Raw genomic sequence first — 23,351 nt, 5'->3', positions numbered from 1 at the left:
TCCACAATAGTACTTACCTCCTGTTCCAGCTGTATTGCTCAAGTCACCATCCTGCCAACATAGCACTTTCCCTCTGGACCTTTCCAGGTAGTTCCCACCTCTTTCCTGCCAGCTCTACCTCTCCAAATCCCACCTATCTTTTGAGGTACTCCCAATGTGCCTTTTCTGGTCTCCCTATCCCAAAGCATTCACTCTTGCGGAACAACCAGAATATCTTATCTTTAACTTTGGGTGGTTCATAGACCAGCAATGTGGGGTATCACCTGAGATCTTGTTAGAAATGCAGAATCTCAGGTTCCACCTGGGACCCATGGGATTGAGGTCTGCATTTCAACAAGATCCCCAAATGATTAGTGTGAATATTTAAGTTTGAGGGTGCATTCATGAAGGGTAGGATTTTGCTTTTGTTTGGGAATGGCCTTCAGCCAGGGCTGGTTGTGTTCTCAAGTGTGAAGTGTAGCAGCCCCCATCTGGTGACAGGTGCCACATTGGGCCACATCCCATGAGCTATGGGAAGGGTTGAGATTGGCTGAGAAGCATGCATACTTTGCCTGGACCCCTCCCACCTGGAATCTATTCCCCGCAAGGCCCCAGAGCTCAAGCTCTGTAAATCTGACTCCGGAAAGCACTCTAGCAACACAAGGAGGAATCAATTAATCAATGAAAAAGTAGTTATCAAGCAGATAGCAGAACTTCCTCCTCTTCACAAAATACATATTCGTGGAAATGACTGTTATCTTAATGTATGTTTTGAAAAGAAAAATATGTATTTTAGTTTTTCTTTATGATAACATCAATATAGTTTCTCAAGTGGGAACTTAGAAAAACACAATATGTCACATGAAGAAAATAAAAATGACTCACAATTCTATACAACTATAAATACTGTTAATTTAATCTTTGTTTGAGATCATCATTCATTCATTCAACACATTTTTACAGAGCCCTGCTATGGACCAGACCTGTGCCAGGCCCTGGAGGGTCAGGGTGAAGAAGACATGGTGTCTATTTTTAGGCAGCTCACAGCCAGGGGCTGGGGTGTGGGAGACAAGCACTGAACACATTAGGAATCACAGTATATGAGTTTACTAGGGCAGCTGTAGCAAAGTACCGCAAACTGACTTGCCTAAAACAACAGAAACTTATTCTCTTACAGTTCTGGAGGCTAAAGGTCCAAGATCAAGGTGTTGGCAGGATCGGTTCCTTCTGAGGAAGATGCTGTTCCATGGCTCTCTCCTAGCTTCTGGTGACAGCTGGTAATCCTTGGCATTCTTCAGTCTGTTGCTGCTCACTCCAAACTCTGCCTCTGTCATCCCATGGCATTCTCCCTGTGTGTCCCTGTCTTCACATTCTTATAAGGACACCCTTATTAGGGACCACCCTACTCCAGCATGACCTCAACTTAACTAATCACATCTGCAATGACTCTCTTCCAAACAAGGTCGTATTCTGAGGTACTGGGGTTTCTACCTCAACATATCTTTTTTGGGGGGAGGGTGGGGGACACAATTCACCTAACAGGCAGGGACAGTCCAGAGTCTGGGAGAGCATGACAGGGGGACTCACTTTATCTGGGAAGACTCTCCTAGAAAATGACACTGCAACTGGGACTGAGCAATGAGTAGGGATCAGCCAGGCAAAGGTGGCTCAGCAGGTAAATACAGGGCCCCAGAACATGAGGGTGGGGAGGCTGGAGAAGAGCATTCCAGGCAGATGAGAGACACAGGGCACTTTTGAGGAATGGGAAAAAGGCAAGTGTAGCTGAAATACAGAAGAGGGGCAAGAGCATGGGATGAGCTGGGTCACTAGGCTTATGGGCCTTGGTGTGAGGGGGTTTTTACCTTATCCTGAAGGGAATGCGGAGCTATGGGAAGCTGTCATTCAGGAGTGATTCATTCTGCTTTGTGAGCGATCTCCTCACAACACTGAGCTGTCTAAAGGCTGTGTGGTTCCTCTCTATCCCCGGTTCTGAGGGAAGACACATGGCCATGTCCTCAGGAGCCCGCTGGCTGAGAGAAGACCCACATGGCAGCCCGGGCTGAGGAATGAAGGCATGGCCATGCCTCCAGGAGCCCCTAGTCCAAGTTGGGAGGATAAGCCCTGCCCTCCACCACCTTGCTCTGAGCAGGACACAGGGTTCAACCAGCTCTGGGTCTCTCTTGCCCTTCAGTGTCCTGAGTCCTTAGAGCTGGGGACGCAGATTTGGGCCTGGCCGCCTCACCCTCTGCCCTGCCATGAGGCCTGTGTCTGAGAACGTGTCCAGGGCAAGCGCATGACCCATGGAGGTCCCTGAAGCCAGAGGTACAGATGCTGAAGGAGGCGAGGGGCTAGGTTTAGCAGGGGCCATCTTCTTAGTACCTTGCTCCCCTCAAAGAATGTCTGGGCTATTGCCTTTCTATGCAGGAACCAGCCTGGGGCTCAACCCATCCCTTACCACACCCTCAGAGAGCCACCTCTTTACTGTGTGTGATGGGGAGGGCCCCCCTGCCCCAGGCTGCTTGTCCTCCCTTGCCTGGGCTGGGTGGGCCAGGCTGGGTGGAGGAGAAGTGGGTCAGCTCCGTAGCCATGGTGACTGCAGCTGCTCCCTGCCAGTCTTCTCATCTCCTCACCACAAACCTCCCCGAGGAGCTCTTTTGTCCGACCTGCAGGGATGGGGGCCAGGAGCGTGGTACTGGGGGCTGGAGCGGGGATGCGTGTGTGTGTGTATTCAAGCTCACACAAGCGCCCGCCCAGAGCTGGCATGCCTGCCTCAGCCAAGGGAACCCAAGATCCAGGTAAGACACTTCCCACTTCCCTGCCCACTGAAGGGATGGGCTCTTCCCGCCTCTCTGGGCTGGGCAGGGGCCAAGGAGGGGTGTGTGTGTATGAGTGTGCGTGGGTGTGTACACATATGTGAGTCTGCAGATGCCTGTGGCTGTCAGTGAGGCGGCTTCTGTGTGCCTTTGTCTTGGGGGTGCATGGCACATCTGTGTACGCATGTGATTGTATCTTTAAGTGTATATCATCTGTCTGGGTGTGTAGGGTGTGTGATCACACATTTGAAATCAAGTGTCTTATGTCTCTCCCTGTGTGTGTGCATAGCGTTGTGTGTGGGAGTCTGGCTGGGGGGAGACAAAGGTCACATAATCAGGAGGGGAGCTGGCATGGTGCTCCCAATGCAAGCTGGGTGCGCTCCCTCAGCCCAACCTACCTCTCCCACCATTTGCCAGCCCTGTCACCCGCCCATCTCTTCCTGAGGGGGGAAAGGAGAGGCTAGAAAAAAGAGACCCCTTCTCGCCTTCTGTGGAGGCAGACACTGGCCTCTGACATGGGCACAGATTGGGATGGGAGATGTGGTGGGCAGCTCTGGTGCTGGGTTAAGGTTGAATCAGGGGTCTCAAATGCCAGACCCAACATCCAGTGAGGGGCCAGGAGCTGAGATGCTGGCAGAGAAGAACACAGCCTCCGTGTCAGCTCCCACCTCACCTGAGAGGCACAGGGACCCAGATCCCATGCTATCCTGGGCTCGGGGTGGAAGCAGCCCTGGCCGGAGGGAGAGGTGATCCTGTTGGTCTGTGAACCTTCCCATGAAGTGGTTGCATCTGGTGTGCAATCCAGACCAATACACACTGACCCCTGTATAGTCATTACAAAGGCACCATTCTGAGTAGTAACAGTGTAGTTGCCCAGCTGAGCAGTTAGCATGTTACCAATCTTTATTTTGCAACATTTTATCTAATAATCCTAAGGCGGGCATTATTTTACCCACTCAAGAGATGAGGAGCAGTCGGCTCAGGGGGTTTGTTAAGGAATTGCCCTGTGTCATACAGCTTGTAAGTGACAGATCTAGGTTTTGAACCAAGTCTGTCTGTCTCCAAAACCTGTGTGTGTATGTGTGTGTGTGTGTGTTTAAAGATTTTATTGATTCACTTGAGAGAGAGTGAGAGCCAGAGTGAGAGGGAGAAGCAGACTGCCCGCTGAGCAGAGAGTCGGACATGGGGCTCAATCCCAGGACACTGAGATCATGACCTCAGCCACCCAGGCACCCCTAAAGCCTGTGTTTTTAATCACAGTGTTATCCTGCTCCTCATTATACCCATCCAACACCCAGTCTACCTGGAGAGTGGGGCTGTGTCCAGGTGGCAAGTAGACTCCTCACGTAGAAGAGGAGATAGAAGTTCAGAGAAGCTGAACGATTTGCTCAGGGTCACATGGCTGGGGGTGGAGCCAGGATTCCCCCCCACCCCCGGGCATGTCATAGAGTCTGGGGAAGGACACAGACCCCATCAGTCAGGGGGAGGACTGAGGAAGGAAGAATAGGGTCTAGAGCTCCTTAGCAGGTGGACCCCCATGTGTCCCTCATGTGTTAAAAGTCTTAAAGTTGTGTGTGGGGCTTCAGCAACAGTAGTTTGACATTAAAGTGCCGAAAGGCAGTTTAGGGGACCCAGGAGTCGGGACGGTTTTACAAAGTAGGAAAGAGAATCAGAGAGTTTAAATGAATTTGCTCAATATCACACAGCTATCTCTGAAGTCTTTTTACACCACAAGCTACTGGAAGCTCTTAAGGACAAATGTTTTCGCTAGCCCTTCCTCTAAACTTCCCTCTTTCCTTCCAGACTCTTAGCACATCATCTCCTCGTGGGAGCTACCCTGATTGCCTTCACCTCCTTCCTGAAAACTGGTGTCTGGGCAGAAGTTAACTGAAGCCTCGTGTAAATGCCCTAGGGGTGTGCTGTTGAGAGGGGCACAGCCCCCTGTGATGTGGAACACCACGCTCAGACTCATCAGTTCGGTGAGTTTGGGTTTTCTTCAGAGTGGGGAGGAAGCACCTGCCAGGTGATGTGGGACCTGAGAGTTAGGTGACTTGAGTCAGAGCTCTGGTTTTGTCACCAACGTTCTATGTGACCCTGGGTGTGTCTCTTTCCCATCCCGGGCCTTAAGGTCCCACTCTGCGAGATGAAAGACTCAGGCTGGAATAGGGATGGCAAATCTATTTTTAATTATGAGCCAGTTCTCACCAATTGGTTGAGAGGGATTCGGAGGTTAAATCTGGCCTTGATGGGAAAGAAATGGATTAGTGATGTCTGTTGTGGGTGAACCTACCATCACCCTGTGACAGATTCCTTGCTCTCTCCTGTTGAAAGGGTGGGTAGCTGGGTTTATCTTGGGCTTTCTGACCGCCTCATTGACGCTCAAAAAAAGGCTCATGATCTGGTTAGACACATCGTCAAAGGGACCAAGGGGCCTGGGTAGCCTGGCAGAGCCCTGAGACCCCTGTTGCCAGGATTCAAGAGATGGTTTGGAGAGCCCTTAGTGTACTAAGACTCCAGGGTGGAGGTCAAATATCCATGGCTGGAAAGAAAACACTAGCCTCCTTCCTTGAGGAGCTTGGAAGGTCTCTGCTGGCATGGAGCTTTGGCAGGAGTGGGGACAGTAGTCCTTGTCCCTGAACGGGAAATCCGAGCCATAGTAGGAGATGCTGCTGTAGTAGTAGTAGATGGGAGTCGGCTGAGAGAACTCCAGAGTGAGGTCCCTGTGACCTGGCGAGGGAGGGTTCCCTTCCTTGGGGAGCCGCGAACTGGGCTGGGGAAGGAACAGGCATGCTCAGAGGCAGGGAATTGTTGGAGTGACTTTTGTGGGGAGGATGTAGTTCATTTAGCAGTCTTTCAGAACGACCAGTATGGGGGGTGCTACGTTCTGTGCCTTGCTGGCCCCTCACCACCCTGCCCCCATCTCTGCTTGCTGCCCCTTTCCCTGTGGTGTCACTGTGAGGAGGCTCTCCTTCTGTCTCTTTGTCTCACTCCTCTCGAGCTAGACCAGCTGTCAGAGAAGCCCCTGGAGCCCCAGCTCTGAGCCTGCCAATGCAGTATGTGTTCACAGGCTCTACTCTCTAGTTAAAAGGGCTTCTAGAGATCACCTAATCCAACTGCTTCATTTTACACACAGATGAGGAAATCAAGGCCCAGAGAAAGTGACACAGGAGTCTGTATAACGTTCTAATCCCACTTCCTGATTCTTACTCCTCCCAGGCCACCCAACCCAGGGGTCAGGCCCTAAGACCTTGGGTCCCCTGCTTCAGGTTTGGCTCCTCCTGGCCCCTGGAGGGTGGCCTGTCTGGTGGGGCTCTCTGAAGCATTCATCAGCTCTCCAGGTCCCCTGGGTGATCCCTGGGTGGTTAAAGATGAGAAAGTAGCTCCAGATGAGTCCTGGATGTCAAACCATCTGCTTGTCAGTGTCATTCATTATTCATGAGGAAACATGAGCCCCTGGGTTGGCGGGGTCAGGAATTTTGTCCCATACCTTCCTCCCTTCTCAGGCCCTGGGAGTGGCACTCTTGAACTTCCTGTAGGCTGTGCCGGGGAGGCACTTGCTTCTCCAGCTGTGGTCTGAGTGGGGTTTCTCCTGCCCCTCACATGCTCATGCCAGCTGTGATAACCTGGGCCAGAGAGATTTTTTTTTTTTTTTTGCAGAGTTTTCAAAGAGCCAGAGACCCAGGGCAAAGGCTGAAGGGGAGGGATGGGCCCACACCTTTGGGTGAGCTCTGGGTTGAAGGAGCAGGAGCTGCTGAGCATGTGTGCATCTTTTTTTTTTTTTTAAGATTTTATTTATTTATTTTGAGAGAGAGCATGAGTGGGGGGAGGGGCAGAGGCAGAGGAAGAGAGAGAATCTGCCATGGAGCCCAAGGACAGGGGGCTCGATCCCACAACCCTGAGATCATGACCTAAGGCAAAACCCGGAATAGGACACTTAACCGACTGAGCCACCTAGGAGCCCCTATGTCTGCATCTTTGTGGGAAAAGGAGAGCTGGGTTCAAGTCCAGGTGTTGCCATTTCTTAGCTGAGTAGGATGGGCAAGGCCTTGACTTTTCGGAGACTCAAGTTTCTCATCTGTGACATGGAGATTACCACACACCTAACAGGAATACTTTAACGAGTAAATTAGGCTTATACTGTAAGCCCTCTCCCACCATCCACCAAAAGACCATGCAGATACCTCAAAAAACACACAAACTGGCTCTAGATTTGGAAACTAAAGAGAAGAGATCATCAGAGGCCCACGTCCAGGGGACTTTCCGTTAGCTGCAAGGTTAGTGGGGGATGGATGGAGAAATAGAATCTGGGACTCTGCACATATCACGGGGTGAGCAAAAACAGCCCAGACAACCACAAAGGAGGGGGAACACAGCTTTGACTCATCCCACCGTCAGCCCCAATTTGCCTGGTTGGCAGGAGCTGCACTGATCAGGAGGCCAAGCGGCTACCATTCACAGCTATCTGGGGACTGAATCCTTTAGAGTGGCCCCTTCCTTCTCCCTCATTCTCCTCCACCCACACACACACTTCAACTCTGTCCTTTTGAAGTCAGATACCCTCTGGGTGACAGGCCTGAGGGCAGAGGGTCAAGCAGAGTGACCTGAGCCCTGGGATGAGGAGCTGCCCTGGCAAGAGCTCTGTAGCTGGGGACAGAGCTGGGAAGGGTTATAGGCAGAGCCTGCCAGAGTGCCACTTTTCCTATACTCTGAGCGGAGGACACCCACTGCTGTATGGGACTTTGGGCCAAGTTGTAGAGGCCGGCAGCTGGCGATCCCGCCTCTGTGCAAAACCGAGCCATAGACGCATGCTGCCCTGCTCCCTTGCTCCCCCAAAGTGGGTCCCAATGCCCTCTTTCTTCCCTCGTGCTCATCAGATTTAATATTTAATTATATAATCAGTGACTTACTGTCTGTCTCTCCTCCTGGACTGGAGGCTCTGGGAGGGCAGGACCACGTTGGCCTGGCTCACTGCCATATCCTTGGCACTCAGCCTAGGTCTTGGAATTTTAGGGGCTTAAATATTCGTTGAATGCAGCTTTGGAAGGAATTTGGCAATATCTTTCAAGAATCAAAGAAATGTTTGTGTCCTCGGTATCAGGTGGGATGCTTTGGGATGTAACGGAGAACACTGATTCCAACTGGTGTAAGCACATTCTCTGCATAACTGGTTAGGCCAGAAAAAGGCAGGCTCCAGGGTGGCCTGAGGTCCTTCCCATTGCTCTGCGGCACTCAGCGACACTGGCTTCCTCCTAGGACTGGGCCCACCCTAGGGGGAAGGGTCTTGAGGGAAGAAGTGGGGGAGGGAGACTTCACCTCTCCGAAAAGCATGGAATCCAAATCTTCCCCTTAAGTCACATGGGGCCAACTAATCATAGGCCTGCCCTCGGACCAGTACTAGTTACCGAGGTAAGTGCCACTCATTGATTGGCTTGAGCTAATCTGGATCTACCTCCGAAATGGGATGGGTGGTACCTGACAAAACCAGCACTCTGCCAGGAAGCAGGGAGAGTGGACGTTGGGGAGGCTCCCAGCAGTCTCCACACCCAGCCCAGGCACTCTGTTTCTGGGAATCAATCCTAAGGAAAGAAGCAGATCAAAGCAGTGTAGAAACATGTTTATTGCAGTGTTGTTTAAAAGGCAGGAGAGAGGGGAAGAAGTCGGACCTGATCTAAGAGGTCACTGCATTGAAATAGTTAAGTCCATTATGCTACCACCATACAACGGAATATTATGGTGGTATTAAAACATGTATACCGTATATTAAAACATGCTAATGACATTGGGAAATGCTTGCGATCTGATGTTAAATGAAAAACACCAGGGTGTAAAATTGTATTTGCAGTATGAGTTCAATTATTTTTAAAAATGCATAGATAGGAAAGACCCTGGGAGGGAAACGGGTTAAAACACCTCCAGAGGCTGCCGCTCTGTGGGATGCTTCAGGGTGACTCATGCCTGCTCCTTTATACTTCTCTGTGCTGTCCCCTTTAGCAGGAGGTCCCCTTCCGTCGTCCCCGGAGGCTGGGGCCACTTTTGCTCTCCTTGTTCTTATTATTGGCTGTGAAAGTAATCACACCTACTGAATATTTACTCCATGCCTGACACTGTTCTAGGCGCCTTCTCATGCTCTAATTTAATCCTTACAACAATCCTGTGAGGTAAGTGCTTTTATTTCTCATTTTGCTGAGGTGTTCACTGAAACCCCAAGGTGCTTGGTCACAAGATCACACAGCCAGTGTGTAGAGGCCTTTGGAATTCGAGAGTGGGCCAAATGACTCCACAGCCTCTGCCTTGACTGCCAAACCAGGTCACTTGCTAGGACAGCCATATGCTCATAAGAGTGGTACCATTTATTGAGCCAGACGCTGGGTACACTCTTTACCTTTATTTATTCATTTAATCCTCACAGCCTCAGAGAGGCCAGGTGACTGACCCAAGGTCACACAGCTAGGAAGCAATGGGCTGCAGTAGAGTGGCTCCAGGGCCTGATGTGGGACCCAATTGTCTCCTGCTCTCCCCCACAGGGTTGCCTGAGGCCTTGCCGCCCCTCGGACCATGTTTAACGGAGAGCCGGGTCCGGCCTCGGCCGCGGCCTCCAGGAATGTGGTTCGGAGCTCCAGCATCAGTGGTGAAATCTGCGGCCCCCAGCAGGCTGGGGGTGGGACCGGGACCACCACGGCCAAGAAGCGGCGCAGCAGCCTTGGGGCCAAGATGGTGGCCATTGTGGGCCTGACCCAGTGGAGCAAGAGCACGCTGCAGCTGCCCCCGTCTGGTGAGAGGGCATAGGACTCGGAGGGCCTGGGTTGGGGCACCTTGTCATGACAGGGCACCCAGGGAAGGTTGTCACGCCCACAGATACTTCTAGAGCACGTACCGTATACCACGTGCTGTTCTGGGTCCGGTCCATGTCCTGACTCATGGAATCCCCGCAAACTCCATGAGGCAGATACAAAAGCACAGAGAACGGGGAGTAAGATGCCCCAAACTACATAGCTAGTGGGCTGGTGGAGCCTGAATTCAAACCCCAGCAGCCGGGCTTCTGGGTTCATGCTCCTAAACTTTAACTCTGCTGCCTCCATGCACAGACATACACATTCATCATCGATGCTTTATGAACCAGCCGTCGTATTCCTGGCACTGTGACAAGTGACACAACTTCACAGACACACTTCCACAGGATTCAGGCTTACCTGTGTTCTCTGAGTTTCCCAAGTGCAAACAGCCACCCAAATGTAGTTACAGTTATGCATATACATTCCAAGTCACAAGAGAGACACACACACCTTGCGTAGTCACATAAACAGTGTGCCCCGTTGCTCAGCTGGGCCACCCCTACTGCCAGGAAAGCATAGTACAGCCATTCACACTGTTCGTGGTCGTGCAAATCACATAAACACAGCCCTCTGCGTACTGATGCACAGACCCAGATGACAGAAGCGTAGTTACACACACGCACACACAATGGCGCATGGTCACAGAAGCATGCTGCACTCCCATATGCCCATACCTCGTGAATCCAGATTCACACACACCTTAACAGCTACATCTGGAAAAGTGTATTTTCTCAGACACCTAGTTTTGGAATGCCAGTTATGCTCAGACTGGTGGGTGACCCACTTTGTCACACACAGTCACACTGGACCCCACATCACAAAAGAGCCAGCCCCCCCCCCCCCGCCAAGACCTCCTCACTTTGTGGCATCAGCCAGACACCAGCTGGTTTTGTTTTAAAATCTCTTCCTGCTTATTTTGTTCAGAGTAACAACTTCCCCAGGAAACCTTCAAATAGGGCAGCTGGATGGGGGTGGTGAGGGGGTGGGGGCACCAGAGGATCCAGAGAGAATGCTCATCAAGACTCCCAGTTGGGGCTGAGGGTGGGAGACTTTTCCAGGCCTTAAAATAGATTTTTACAAAGCCCTTCACAGGAGCACGTGGGATGGTCTTTTCCAGCAATCAAGCTTCGATGTGGTTTCTGGCTCAGGGAAATGCTGGATGGGGAGGGGGCTGGAGGTTTTCTGTGCCCCGGGATGGGCATGGCCTCTGTAAGTGTGCAATTTAGGCCTGGTACTAGGGAGTCAGGGAGATATGGATCCAGGAGGTGGGCTGGTACAGGATCAAGGGGTGAGATTAAGTTTAGGAGATTAAGATTAGGTTGAGGAGGTATTGGACCCCAGGAGTGTGGCTTCAAGAGTCCAAACCCTGCTAATCTCCAGCTGAATCTACCTGGTTCAGCTTCAGACCCAAAGGCTTCTTCATGCCCAAGCGATTTGGACAGACAGTCTTCCAAGGCCCAGGCTGGGACCTGAGTCACTGGGAGACATTCTGGTGGTCGGCCTGGGGTTGTCCACCTACCCAGACTCCACAGCCAGCAGGCAGGGCTTGGAGTAGACACCAAGAAGACCTGAAGCCTCAAGGGGAGATGAATGACGATAGGGCTTCAGGATCATTTGTCTCCATAGTATGCAAGGGTACAACTGAAGGCCTGGGCCTGAGCCAGGTGAACGGCCCAGATGCCCTTTTAACTGAAAGTCTCTGTGGATCACCTAATCTCTGAATGTGAGAGCAGGGAGGGCCCCTTGGGATCATCTAGTCTGATATACTCATTTTATTGATGCGGCATCTGAGCCTGAGAGAAGGCACTTTCCTGGAGAACAACTTCAGGTTGGCCTTCCGAGCCACACCCTGTCATTTGCTAGTTGGGTGACTCAGGCAAGTTATTTCACTTCTCTGAGTCTGCTTCCTTGATTGTGGAATAAGGACAGTGATACTTGCCTTGCAGAGTTGTCCAGGGAACTCCATGAGATAGGATATGCAAAGGCACCCAGCCTCGTGCCTGGCACATAGTAGATACTTAGTAAATTGTCAGTGTTATTATTGGCCATGGTCACACAGTAGGACCAAATAAGAAGTGAGTTCTCTAGCCCCCACAGCTCTGCCCCCTTGCTTATAGCATACACCTCTCCCCAGCCTTGAGGTTGCCAGTGTCCTAGCTTGGAGCCCCATCCTGGGTGGGAGAGTCTGGCCCCAGAGGGATGTATGGGCTGACTCACCATGGGCACTGGCCCAGGAAACTCTGTTCTGGGAAAAGATCCTAGCAGGGTGTTCCTGCTGTCCCCAAATGGGATGGTTCAGTTCCCTGCTAGAATCCCTGCAGGGCTGGGCTGTGTGAAGTTGGGACCCAATCTTCTGAGCTCTAGGTCTGCCCCTGTAGGGGCTTCCTTCCTCAGGGTCTGTCCATACAATGTATTAGCTCCAGCCCCACCCATCTCTTTGTTTCAAAGCCTCTGTCCTAGTTCAGGCCCCGTGATATCTAGCCTGGACTATTGCCCCAGCCTCCTCTCTAGTTCCCCTGCCTCATGCCTGCCCCTTCCAGTTTATTCCTCACATTTAACTCAAGTGGCCTTCCAGAAACTCACCCTGAAACTTTAGAATTTAGTTCTAGCTCTTTAACTCCCCATGGGACCTTGGGAGAGTCATATTCTCACTGGGTCTCAATTTCTTCTTCTGTAAAATGGAGCTATAAAGACGGTCTTAGTCTCCCAGCTTCCTTCTAGATCTAACATTCTCTAAGTTGTAGGAGCAATGATGAGGGTAGGGGCAGAGCTTTAGGGTCCCAGGACATAGGTAGGTTCTGGCCTGGCCTTAGGCTGGGCCATTCTAGCCTCTGCCCAAATGAAGCTCCTCATTTCAGTACCAGGGACAGCAGCCCTTCCCACCTGGGCTCTGGGCTCTGGGCTCTGGGAAGAGGGTTCAGGACCATTCCAGGAGATGCCATGGGCAGTGCTGCTAAAGGGCTCTGCCTCTCCCTTGTATGTGGTGGGACAGATGAGATGGTTCCTGGAGTCTTTCAGTCTCCAGGCACCACAGAATTATTGCAAGCAACTTGGCCCAGTTCTTTAGAGAGAGAGAGAGAGTCTACATAAAGTTACTCCCAGATCGACAGAGTTCAGACTGGACAAGACCTCTGAAGCTGCAAGAACTTTCTCCCCACCCAGAAGATATGGAACTTAATCTCTGCTGAATCACTTCTCAAACCAATGTGGACATGATGGAGAGGAGTGAAAAGTAGGCTGTCAGTAGATCAGGAGAGTGTGGGCCTGGGGTCTGACCCCAGCCCTGTGAGCATGTGAACCTCAGGCTCGCCATCTGTGAAATGGCAGTGGGGGGCTAGCGAGGTGTCTCTAATACTTCAGGATTCTGTGACACCCCTACCCAGGGGCTCACAGTGCATTGGGTAGGTCAAAAAAGGTAAATTTTCTCCCAAGTGGGTCTAGAAGAGGAGAGTTAGGGCCATGGGGTGGTGAGGCTCTGGCTTCAGCTCAGGGTGTGTGTTGTCGGGGGAGGGGAGATATGGGGGAGGGTAAAGTGCAGCTCCCACAGACCCATCTGTCTCCTAACTGGGTTAGAGGGGATGTGGCAGTTAGGAGTCAGGGATAAGGTGAGCACCCTACACCCACCATCATTGCCCAGTCCTCTGTGTGGTGGGTCACACACTGTTTGTGATCGAGTGGAGGGGTTCAATCAGGTGTTATGGTGTGACGGTCACATGTATGTGGCAGAGTGTGTTGTGTGTATGTGTGACTAAGACCTAGTAGGACTGTTAGTGACTGTGTGCCCATTATATGAACATACATGACCTGGTGTGGGAGATCGCTGTACTCATATATGTGATTGTTAGCACTCATTGTATCTACTTATGCTTGTGTGAAAGAAATACGTATCAGCTAAAGTGACTCTGTGTGTGTTTGAGAGAGAGACACAGAGAGAGACAGACTGATAGACATATCGGTGGTCTCACTGACTTGTGGATAGTAGCTATTCCAATATCCCAGAAGCTGCGCTGGCTTCAGAGAAGACATTCCTCCTCACCACCAGCCCATCCCCACTCCCAGTCCCCCCATCCCATCCATTGGTGGGGCCGGCCCTCTCAGCCTTCCCTCCCGCTGGGGGGACTTCCTGAAATGTAAGTAGGATGAAGCAGGGAGACTGAAGCCCCCCTTTTCTTAGGCTGGCATTTTGAACAATGCCTCCCCAATGCACCATTGGGGTGTGGCCCAGAGAGGGGGTTGCCAGCATAACCGGCTCCCCCCTCCCCACTGCTTTTGGAGGCTGTGCTGCCAGCCCCCCTCCCAGCCTCCTCAGCCCTGGTGGCAATTCCACTCTTAATTTGCCCAGGCCTCTAACCAGTGGCTCCTTTGGCACAGTCCTTATGTGATGCCACCTTCCCTTCCTATCAAGCTCTTCAGGCAGTGAAGCTTCAGCAGGGGCAGGCCTACAAACCTTCAATTCAACCCGTCTTCTGCTCCGCCCCCCCCCAGGAGGAGAGGGTGTCTAGGGGGACCTCACTGCAATGCTGAGGAGGTTGCCATGGAAACCCAGGCAGGATGGTGTGCTGCTAGGAGAGGCAAAGTGCCCCATGTTCCCTGCAAGGCTCAAGAGGGGGGCTGGGGTGAGGGTAGAGGGCCCTCCAAACAAGAGGTACAGAGACACGGAGTGAGCTCTCACCATGTGGTTTCTGGGGTTCTTCTGCAGACCTCTCAAAGCCAAGGTCTGTTCAGGTCAACCTAGTGGTCTCTCTCAGTCTTGCTTCCCTAATGGCCTCTGCACCCCTCCACACACATCCCCCTCCACATTCAGACCCACCTTGAGAATGCAGGTTAGTTTGAGAGTGGCCAAGCTTCCCATGGGGGTTTTATTGGGCCTATGAAGGTATCACAGAGGTGGAGTGTGAGGTCCGGGTGTGATAGGGTTCATGAGGGTACCTGGAAGAGGGAAAGCAAATCTGGGAATGCCAGAGAAAGCAACCTTTCCAGAAGAGAAAGGAACACTTTCTCCATTTGGGGCAAAGGCTGGAATTGAGTTGGGAAGGTGGCCATCAGGGAGCATGGCAGGGATGAGGGTGAACGCTGCAGGGCTGGGCTGCACCTGGTGACTTCCCACCCCACAGCCCCACCATCCTGACGCTGCCTCCAGCCATCTTCCTAGTCTTCGTCCCTGTCACTGTGCAAACCAGCTCAGCAGCGCCCCTGCCTCCAGTCAGAGCCCTGCCCGTCCTGCCCCATCCCAAGAGGTGACCTTGGCAGCACTCCCACAGAAGCCTCATCACTAATCTGACCTTGTTCCCTTTCTTTGTTTTCGGGGGTCCCAGAAGGGGCCACCAAGAAGCTGCGCAGCAACATCCGGCGGAGCACAGAGACGGGCATCGCGGTGGAGATGCGGAGTCGGGTCACACGCCAGGGCAGCCGGGAGTCCACAGATGGGAGCACCAACAGCAACAGCTCCGAGGGCACGTGCGTGCAGCCTATGTCCACTCTGGTCCCCACCTTCCCGCATGGTCCTCTAGTCCCAGAGTCAGGGGGCAGGGTGGGGAAATCTTTCTGGCTGGGTTTCGGGTCCAGATGTCTGGGTTCCTCTGCGTCCCTGCCTTCCGTGGACATCCGCTGCCTGCGCCCCAGTCTTCCTCTTGCTCTGGGCTGCTGTTTCCCATCCAAACCCCCCAGCGGCCCCAGGGGCAGTGCATCCCATCTGTATGTTTCATGCCTCCCAGCCCCCAGCACCTACACACTGCCCTCAGACGAGAGGGCTCCGGAGGAAAATGTGGACCCAGAATCCTTTTCGATCTGAAACCATTGTTATGGCTCAGATGAATGGAGTTCTCACAAGTGGTCTTGCATGGAGCTGAGAGAAGGAGGTTGGACTGGATTGGTGTTTTTCAAACTGTGGTTGGTGACTCAGGCAGGAAGTAAAATCAGTTTAGTGGGTCAAAACCAGCATTAGGGAAAGAAATAGAAATTTCAAACATATCCTGTGGTGTGAGGATGAATTACCTTGTGAACTTTTGTTTTGGTTTTTTAATATATGGATGCACAGAGGTCTATGATGTTAAATGTATTTTTTCCATTGCATGGGAGTTGCAGTCAAAAATTCAAAAGTCACTGGGTTAGATATTCCCTTGGTCCCTCCCAAATCTATGAAGCTGGCTATACGACTAAGATTTTCTGGTTCGGCTTCATCAAGGCCCATTGATAGCAGGGTCCTGTGGCTCTATTATTTAGGATTCTATGATCTTGTGTCTCATTACTGTGCCCACTTCCATGAACGCAAATGGCCAGGGGCATTTACTGCATATGCAGGGGTCACTAGGCACTTACTCTGGGATCTACCAGCCACCATCAGACCAAAAACTGTGTCTCATTTAACACTGAGGGATGTCGGCACTACCATGATCTCCATGTTCCATGTGGAGAGACTGAGGCATGGGAGGAGAGTGAGGTACCCACCCAAGGTCACAGCTGTTCAGTGGTGGTGGAGTCAGGGTTTGAATTAAGGCCATTTGACTCTATAACCTTTGTTCACAACCTCTACACTCTCTAGACCAAGCTCCTAAAATTCTGTGACCTTGAGAATCCGTGACCTTACTTAACCTTCTCAGGTTTTCTTCAGAGTGCGGGCTGGGGTTATTGCTGACAGCCAGTAAGAGTGGGTGGGCCTCGAAGCCCCTTCCCTCAGAGTGGAGGCCAGCCTTGTTGGGGAAATTCAGGCCCTCTTTGACAAGTGTAGGCAACCCGTCTTTCTCCTTGCCTGTCGCTGGCCAAGGGGGACTCAAGGCCCAACTTTCCAAGGGGGGAGTCGTTCTGGGACAGTCTGATCTCTCAGCCAGATACCTGGGCTATTCTAGGAGGTCTTAGAACTTTGGTCCATTGTAGCCCCCCTGAGCAGAGCCGGGTCCGCCCTCCCCCATTGGTCCTTTCTCTGCTGGCCACCCTCAGAACATGTAGCCTTGAGCGCCTAAGGGGGGGGCACTGCCCTCGATGTTCACAGCAACATCATAACTACCATTTTATTGTGTCCTGCTTGTCTGGAACCTTTCACGCACCAGCTGCCCCAATTGCCACCATAACCCTGCAAGGTGGGCATCGCATCACTGTTTTACAGTCAAGGCAAGTCTTACCTCTCGAAGCCTCTGTTTTCTCATCTGTAAGACAAGCGTAGCTCCCGCTGCACAGAATAGCAGGAATGAACTCGATGCTTGGGGAGCGTTTGGTGCGCTGCTGGCGCCCGCCCAGCTCTCGATCACTATCAGTGTTGCTCGCTACTGTTTCCAGACCCCACAACCAGGGATCACCCACCATCGCTCGCCTTTTATCTCAACCCTGCAGTTGTGTTATTTTGGTCTCGGTTGCTGTTTTGGACACCACCTCACGTTATCAACTTGGATTCCAAACATATGGTCAACTAAACCTCAGTTCTTAGAACTTGCTCCAGGCATCGAAATTTCTGGCCTATGTTTCTGGTTCTTGGCACTCATATCCCCAGGGGAGGACATAGGTGTCCCGCAAGCCCTGCCTTTTAAGGGTCACCTTAGAAAATCCTGGTGCTTGAGGATTAGATAACATTATTATGTTTACTATTTCTCAAGGGACACCAGAGTATTTTTATTTAACGTGCAGAGATGAAGAGTTCTGTTTGTCCCCAGCTAAAGCAGGGCACTCATGCTATGGAGAGGGGAAACTGAGGCACAGAGGGGCATGGCCCAGTGTCCGCGGGGCGGAGCCACTGCATCTCACCATCCAGGCCACCTCATGTGCCCCTCTGCGTCTTCCTCCAGGTTCATTTTCCCCACCACTCGGCTTGGGGCTGAAAGCCAGTTCAGTGATTTCCTGGATGGGCTGGGGCCAGCCCAGATTGTGGGGCGACAGACATTGGCGACGCCACCGATGGGTGAGTCTCCCTGAGGGCTGAGCGAGTGGGGGGATGGCAGCCATGCCACAGAAGGGGTGAGCTCCGTGGGGGCCCCGTGTGACACAGGGCTAGCCGCAGAGAGGAGCCCTCACTCTGGCTTTTGCGCCAGCCAGAAGGAGTTGGCTGGGCCCTCTGAGGTCCCTCCCTCTTCAGAGAGGACAGGGGTTCCAGCTTTGCTCTTTGGGCTACCCCGCAGCAGCTTTACAGCATGGGCCGCCCTCACCACATGCCCACCCACTCTCCCACCACCAGCTGCACCCCTGGCAGTGCCGAGTGCCTGCTCGGTGTAAGACGGTGAACCAGAGGGGGCGCCTGGGTGGCTCAGTTGGTTGAGCGACTGCTTTCGGCTCAGGTCATGATCCTGGAGTCCCTGGATCGAGTCCCGCGTCGGGCTCCCTGCTCGGCGGGGAGCCTGCTTCTGCCTCTGACCCTCCCCCCTCTCATGTGCTCTCTCTCTCTCATTCTGTCTCAAATAAATAAATAAAATCTTAAAAAAAAAGACGGTGAACCAGAGACGTCGCAGCTTTGATGCTCAGCAAGTCTGTGCTATCCCTGGTGCTCTGTGTGACCTTGGGCATGTCACTCCCCTTCTTTGAGCCTCTGTTTCCTCATCTCTAAAATGGGAATAAGAATCCCTGCCTTAGTTCCGCAATCTAACAACAATTCATCGAGTTCCTATCCGATGCTTTGAATGAAGTGTTTCATTTACTCCTGAGGAACTGTGTCTTATTGGACTTGTTACTTCTACCTGCCTGGCACCTAAAAGCCTTTTAAATAATTTTCTCATCCCCCTTCCCTGCAGCTGGGACCTACTTCCCGGGTCTCTACTCGGTCCTCTTAGTTGCACTTCTGGCTCCCTCCCCCCTCCCTCCCTCTCTCCCTCTGTCTTAGATACTGGTTGTGTTGGCTCTGGGGGCTCCTCCCAGGAACTTGCTTCCCCAGAGATGCCCCTTGCCTCTCCCCCTTCCCCAACAGCCCGACCTGAGCAGTCTGCCCCCAGGCATCTGGACTCAGTCCTCATTGGAACAGTGTTCAACCTGCGACCTCACAGCACATGAGGAAGCGGGGCTCAGACATGCTCTGCTGCGAGCCCTGCACGGGAGCTGGCTTTCAGTCCCAGGCCAGTGCTCTTCCCACTGCACTGCTTCGGTTTTCTCAGACATGCTTCCACAGGAGCCTTTGCCCACGGGACCCTCGGAGGGTGAGCATCAGCTCTCCTCTGGCCCTGGGGTAGGATTTGCCTAATTCTCAGCCCTTGCTCACAGGCTCTTAAGGGCCTGGGGAGTCTGCTTTTCCCAGCCCTAGGCCCAGCCAGGGACTGGGAGGCAGTGAGAGGAGCCAACCACCTCCACAAGGCTTTTGTGCCTTCCCAGCCTAGAACACTTGTGTGTGGTGCCTCCTGGTGTCTAGAAGTGGGAAGGGCAGGCTTGCCTTTGCTTATCGCCTTAGGGATGTTAGAGTAAGACCTCCCCTCTTCCGTCCCCATGGGGAGGTCAGAAATAGCTAGAGGGAGGGTGATGACTTCCAGGATGTTTCCTGAAAGTAATAAATCCCCATCTTCCCAAGTATGCAAATACAAACAATTACATGATAGCTCGGAGTATCTAAAATGGGTGGCTGAACCCAAAGTCTGGCCAATTTTAATTTCTCTGCAACAGGCTTATGATTCTGCATTCCTTTGAAGGTTGTTCCAAGTGACTAATGCATAATTTCAAATTCCGCTAACCGATGTTGAACAAAGCTAAGAGTTCTAGAAATAACTGACATGACTTCATACAGAACTTGCCTCGGCGAGGTAATTGTTTGTGGGAGCGCAGTGAGGAGTTCTCAGTTCTCTGCTCCCGGGAGAACTGGCCTTCCCTGCATCGTTTGGCCGGGGTGCAAACAGGCCCTAATTCCCAGGCAATGCCTCCTGTCCTGCGCAGGCTCCTATCTCGGCATCTTTTCTTTTCTTTTCTTTTTTTTTTTTTAAAGATTTTATTTATTCATTTGAGAGAGAGCATGAGAGGGGGGAGGGTCAGAGAGAGAGGCAGACTCCCTGCTGAGCAGGGAGCCCGATGTGGGACTCGATCCCGGGACTCCAGGATCATGACCTGAGCCGAAGGCAGTCGCCCAACCAACTGAGCCACCCAGGCGCCCCTCGGCATCTTTTCAAAAGGAAAGTCTGTAAATATTTGGGGAGTGGCCGAGGGCTGCTATTCTGCTCAGTAAGACAGGAGCCCCCCAGTTCACTGGGACTTACTGGGAGTTGGGCAGCCATTCGTTGCTACCCAAGCATGCCCCTTGAGGGTCATGCCCCCGCCCTTGCCCCAGGGGACCTATCAAAGTATTTCTCACCTCCTTTCAAGTGGCCCCTCGAGAGCCGTTCTGGCACAAGCAGTCTGCTGCATGTTTTGCCTGTTCCAGCACTGTAGCGCCCTCTGCAGACTGTACTCTGCACAGCAGCTGGCCAGCCCGCCCGGCTCTGCCTCTGCCTGGAGGGTCCCTTTTCTTCCTTGCAGGGGACGTGCACATTGCCATCATGGACCGCAGTGGCCAGCTAGAGGTGGAAGTGATTGAGGCTCGGGGCCTGACCCCCAAACCAGGCTCCAAATCCCTCCCAGGTGAGGCCGAGCAGCGGGAAGAGGGGTTTTGGATACGGGGTCCTGCCAGGCAGGGGTGCGCAACTGAGCTCCGGGTCTAGCGTGTCCTCAGCTGCCCGTTGGCCTAGATCAGTGTTCTCGACCCCGGAGTCATGGCTGGCCCGGAAGGCCCGTGGACAGGGTTGAGGGGAGGGGAGATGGACGAGTCAGTGTTTGAGCCCATCTTTTCTACTGCTGTCCACTGGTCAGCTCATCCCACTCACCTTGCTCACCTCCAGGAGCAGCAGGACGTTAGGGGATCAGTCTGTCCTGGACCCCTCCCCAGCATGCTTTCTCCCATCCCTTAGCCACCTATATCAAGGTTTACCTGCTTGAGAACGGGGCCTGCTTGGCCAAAAAGAAGACAAAGGTGGCCAAGAAGACCTGTGACCCCCTGTACCAGCAGGCTCTGCTCTTCGATGAGGGGCCCCAGGGCAAGGTGCTGCAGGTGAGTGCTACGGGGCCCCTGGGGCAGGACGACTCCCCAAAACTGCAAGTTGTAGTTTAAAATCTCTTTCATGTATGATGCGTCCTGTGCCAGGCACTGTACCAGGTGCATTAACGCGCATGACCCGTTTGTTTTCACAGCCCAGTGAGGGGGTTTTGCCCCTGGTTGATTTGTAAGGAAACCAGAGTTCAGGGGGATAAGTCCACTGCCCACCCCCCACCCCAGGTTGCTCAGCTTATAGGTAGAAGCAGCATTTGACCACCGCCTTCTCTTTCCGCCTGGTGCTAATGCTTATTGTGCATCAGCTCCGTGCCAGGCTCTGGGCGAAGGGCTTTCCAATCCTGACCTCCTTTCAGCCTCCAGATGATGCTGTGAAGTAGGTATGATTCTCCCCATCTTGCAGTCTCAAAAAGGTGAAGTGACTCACTTGAGGTTTCAGCTAGCGACTTGCAGAGCCCAGGTGGCCCAGGCCAAGGTGACGCCACCCCAACTCCGAGAGAGTGCGGCACCCTTCAGGACAGTCCCGGGAGGGAGGGATCATCACACCCATTCACAGATGAAGCACCTGAGGTGCTTAGCAAGAGGCTAAGTGGGGGCTGGTCTCTGGGTTCAGTCCTGGGTTCAAGTTCCAGCACCATCATGGTCTGTGGGTGGCATATTGTGAAGTGTAAATGAGAGATGCACATGGAGGGCCTCACTGAGTGCCTGGCCCGTAGACAGCTGCTCTCAGAGTATTAGTGGTGGTTGTGGCTGGGGGCCTTGCCTGAGGCCACATGGGTGGCAGAGGAGAGGCCTGAGCCAGGGGCTGTCTGGGCTGTGTAACTACTCATCTAGGGCTGTTCCTCCGGGCTGAGGTGGTTGCGTAGCAAGTGCCCTTGGGGTTGCAAATGGCCAGGACTGCAGAACCCTGGGGTTCTGTGGGGGTAGGGAGGATCCTGGGTGTCTGTTTTCATGTATATATATATTGGGATTCCATTTTGAGAAAAAGATCCACCGATAAAAATACAAGTTTGAAAATCACTGAGCTAATCTCTTCCCCTCTTCCAGTTTTCTGGGTGGGAACACTGAGGTCCAGTGAGGGCCAGGGGTCTCCCCAAGCTCCGCCGTTCTCCAGCAGCAGACTAGAAGCTGTGCCTCAGGTCCCAGACTCTTTCCGTCTGCTTCTTACTGGGGAAGGCTGCCATCTGGGATGCTGGGAGGCTCTGGAAGTCAGACCCAGGTTCTGATCCCAGCTCTGCCACCAATTACTGTGTATCTTTGGGCTCATTAACCTCTCTGAGCTGTCGTTGCCTCTTTGTCGAGACGATGGTACGTAGCACCTTTACCTAGACGGCTGTAACGGCTGAGATAATGGAGAGGAGTCGGTTCGATGGAGGCTGGCACGTCTTCAGTGCTCAGTAAGCTGTTGCCCCCAAATCAGTCTCGGTTCCGGCTCTCTGCCTCATCTGTGCTTTAGTGAGACTTGCCGGTTCCTGGGTCCACTACTGAGCCCTGAAGTCGGGGAGTTGGCTCAGCGCCCCCGTTTCCCACCCCCTCCCCCGCAGGTGATTGTCTGGGGAGACTACGGCCGCATGGACCACAAATGCTTCATGGGCATGGCCCAGATCATGCTGGACGAGCTGGACCTGAGTGCCGCGGTCACGGGCTGGTACAAACTCTTCCCCACGTCCTCAGTGGCAGACTCTACACTTGGATCCCTCACCAGGCGCCTGTCCCAGTCCTCCCTGGAGAGTGCCACCAGCCCCTCGTGCTCCTAAGGACCTCAGAAGAGGCCGGGAGGCAGTGTGGGAAGGGGTGCCTGACGGCCCCTCCCCGCCCCCTGTACATAGTCTTCGTGTCTCTCTGGACCCCTTGCCCTGCTGCATGCCTGTCGGCTACTGGGCCCACCCCAACTGGCAGCGGAGACTAGTGTGTGCGTGCGTGTGTGTCTGTGTGTGTCTGTGTGTGTCTGTGACCATGTTCTATCCGTTCACGTGTCTGGGTATAGCCAGTCTTGGTGACTACATGAGCTAAAATCCACATCTCTCTGTGTCTCGTTGAAAAGAAACCCAAAGGAGTGTTGTGTGGGCGCGGATCCCCGAGTGCAGGGGCGGAAGCGGGGGATGTGGCCACCCATCCACCCTGCCTGGTCTTGTGCCCAGGACGGAGCCCACGTGTCCCTGTCCGGGCCGCCTCTTGCTGGTCCCTGCTTTGTTTTCTGTCTCGTCCTTTGTCCCACCTGTGCTTCTCCCAGCACCGCTGCTCTATTTTGAGGAATGTAGTACCCACTGCAGCTGGCCACACTGAGGCCCCTCGGGGACCCGACACCCTCCTCCCCACCGAGTGCTCTGGCAGCTCTTCCTACTGAATGCACCTGCAGCATGTCGCATGCTCATCTAGTGCCCTGGCCGGGGGCCGGGGGAGCGGAACATGCCTGGGAAGCTGAGGGCTTGGAGATTGCCTTCTCCCTTCGGCAGGAGCCGCCTCCTTCCTGCAAGTGGAACAAGGAAGACTTAGTTCCCAGGGTGGCTGGCCAGGCCCCTTGGAGGGAAGTGCGGGCACCTCCCTTAGCGTTGTTCTTCACCTCCTGTCCTCCTCCGAGCCTCCTCGCTTCCAACATGCCAAAGGAGCTCTCCCAGTGGACCCCAGGAGGTGTGGACTTGGAGGGTCTTGACACCCCAGAGGCTGGCCTCAGGGGGGATGTTCTCTGCCAAAGCAGATGGTCCCTGAGGTGCCTGTGTGCTCTCCAGGCCCTGGGGGTGGCCCTGT

General features: G+C 53.2%; 1 protein-coding gene across 1 annotated transcript; it reads left to right on the top strand.

Moving 5' to 3' along the window:
- The first annotated feature begins 9,321 nt into the window (after positions 1-9,321).
- RIMS3 (regulating synaptic membrane exocytosis 3) lies at positions 9,322-22,415 on the top strand. The gene is made up of 6 exons (XM_021683761.2): positions 9,322-9,564; positions 14,941-15,082; positions 17,401-17,513; positions 20,036-20,137; positions 20,464-20,603; positions 22,148-22,415. The coding sequence occupies exons 1-6, from the start codon at positions 9,348-9,350 to the stop codon at positions 22,358-22,360; spliced, it is 927 nt and encodes a 308-aa protein (XP_021539436.1). The 5' UTR covers positions 9,322-9,347; the 3' UTR covers positions 22,361-22,415.
- Positions 22,416-23,351: the final 936 nt, after the last annotated feature.

This window comes from Neomonachus schauinslandi, chromosome 4 (assembly GCF_002201575.2).
Source record: "Neomonachus schauinslandi chromosome 4, ASM220157v2, whole genome shotgun sequence".
In the NCBI taxonomy this organism is placed as follows: Eukaryota; Metazoa; Chordata; class Mammalia; order Carnivora; family Phocidae; genus Neomonachus; species Neomonachus schauinslandi.
This window is presented reverse-complemented; position numbering and strand designations above follow the sequence as displayed.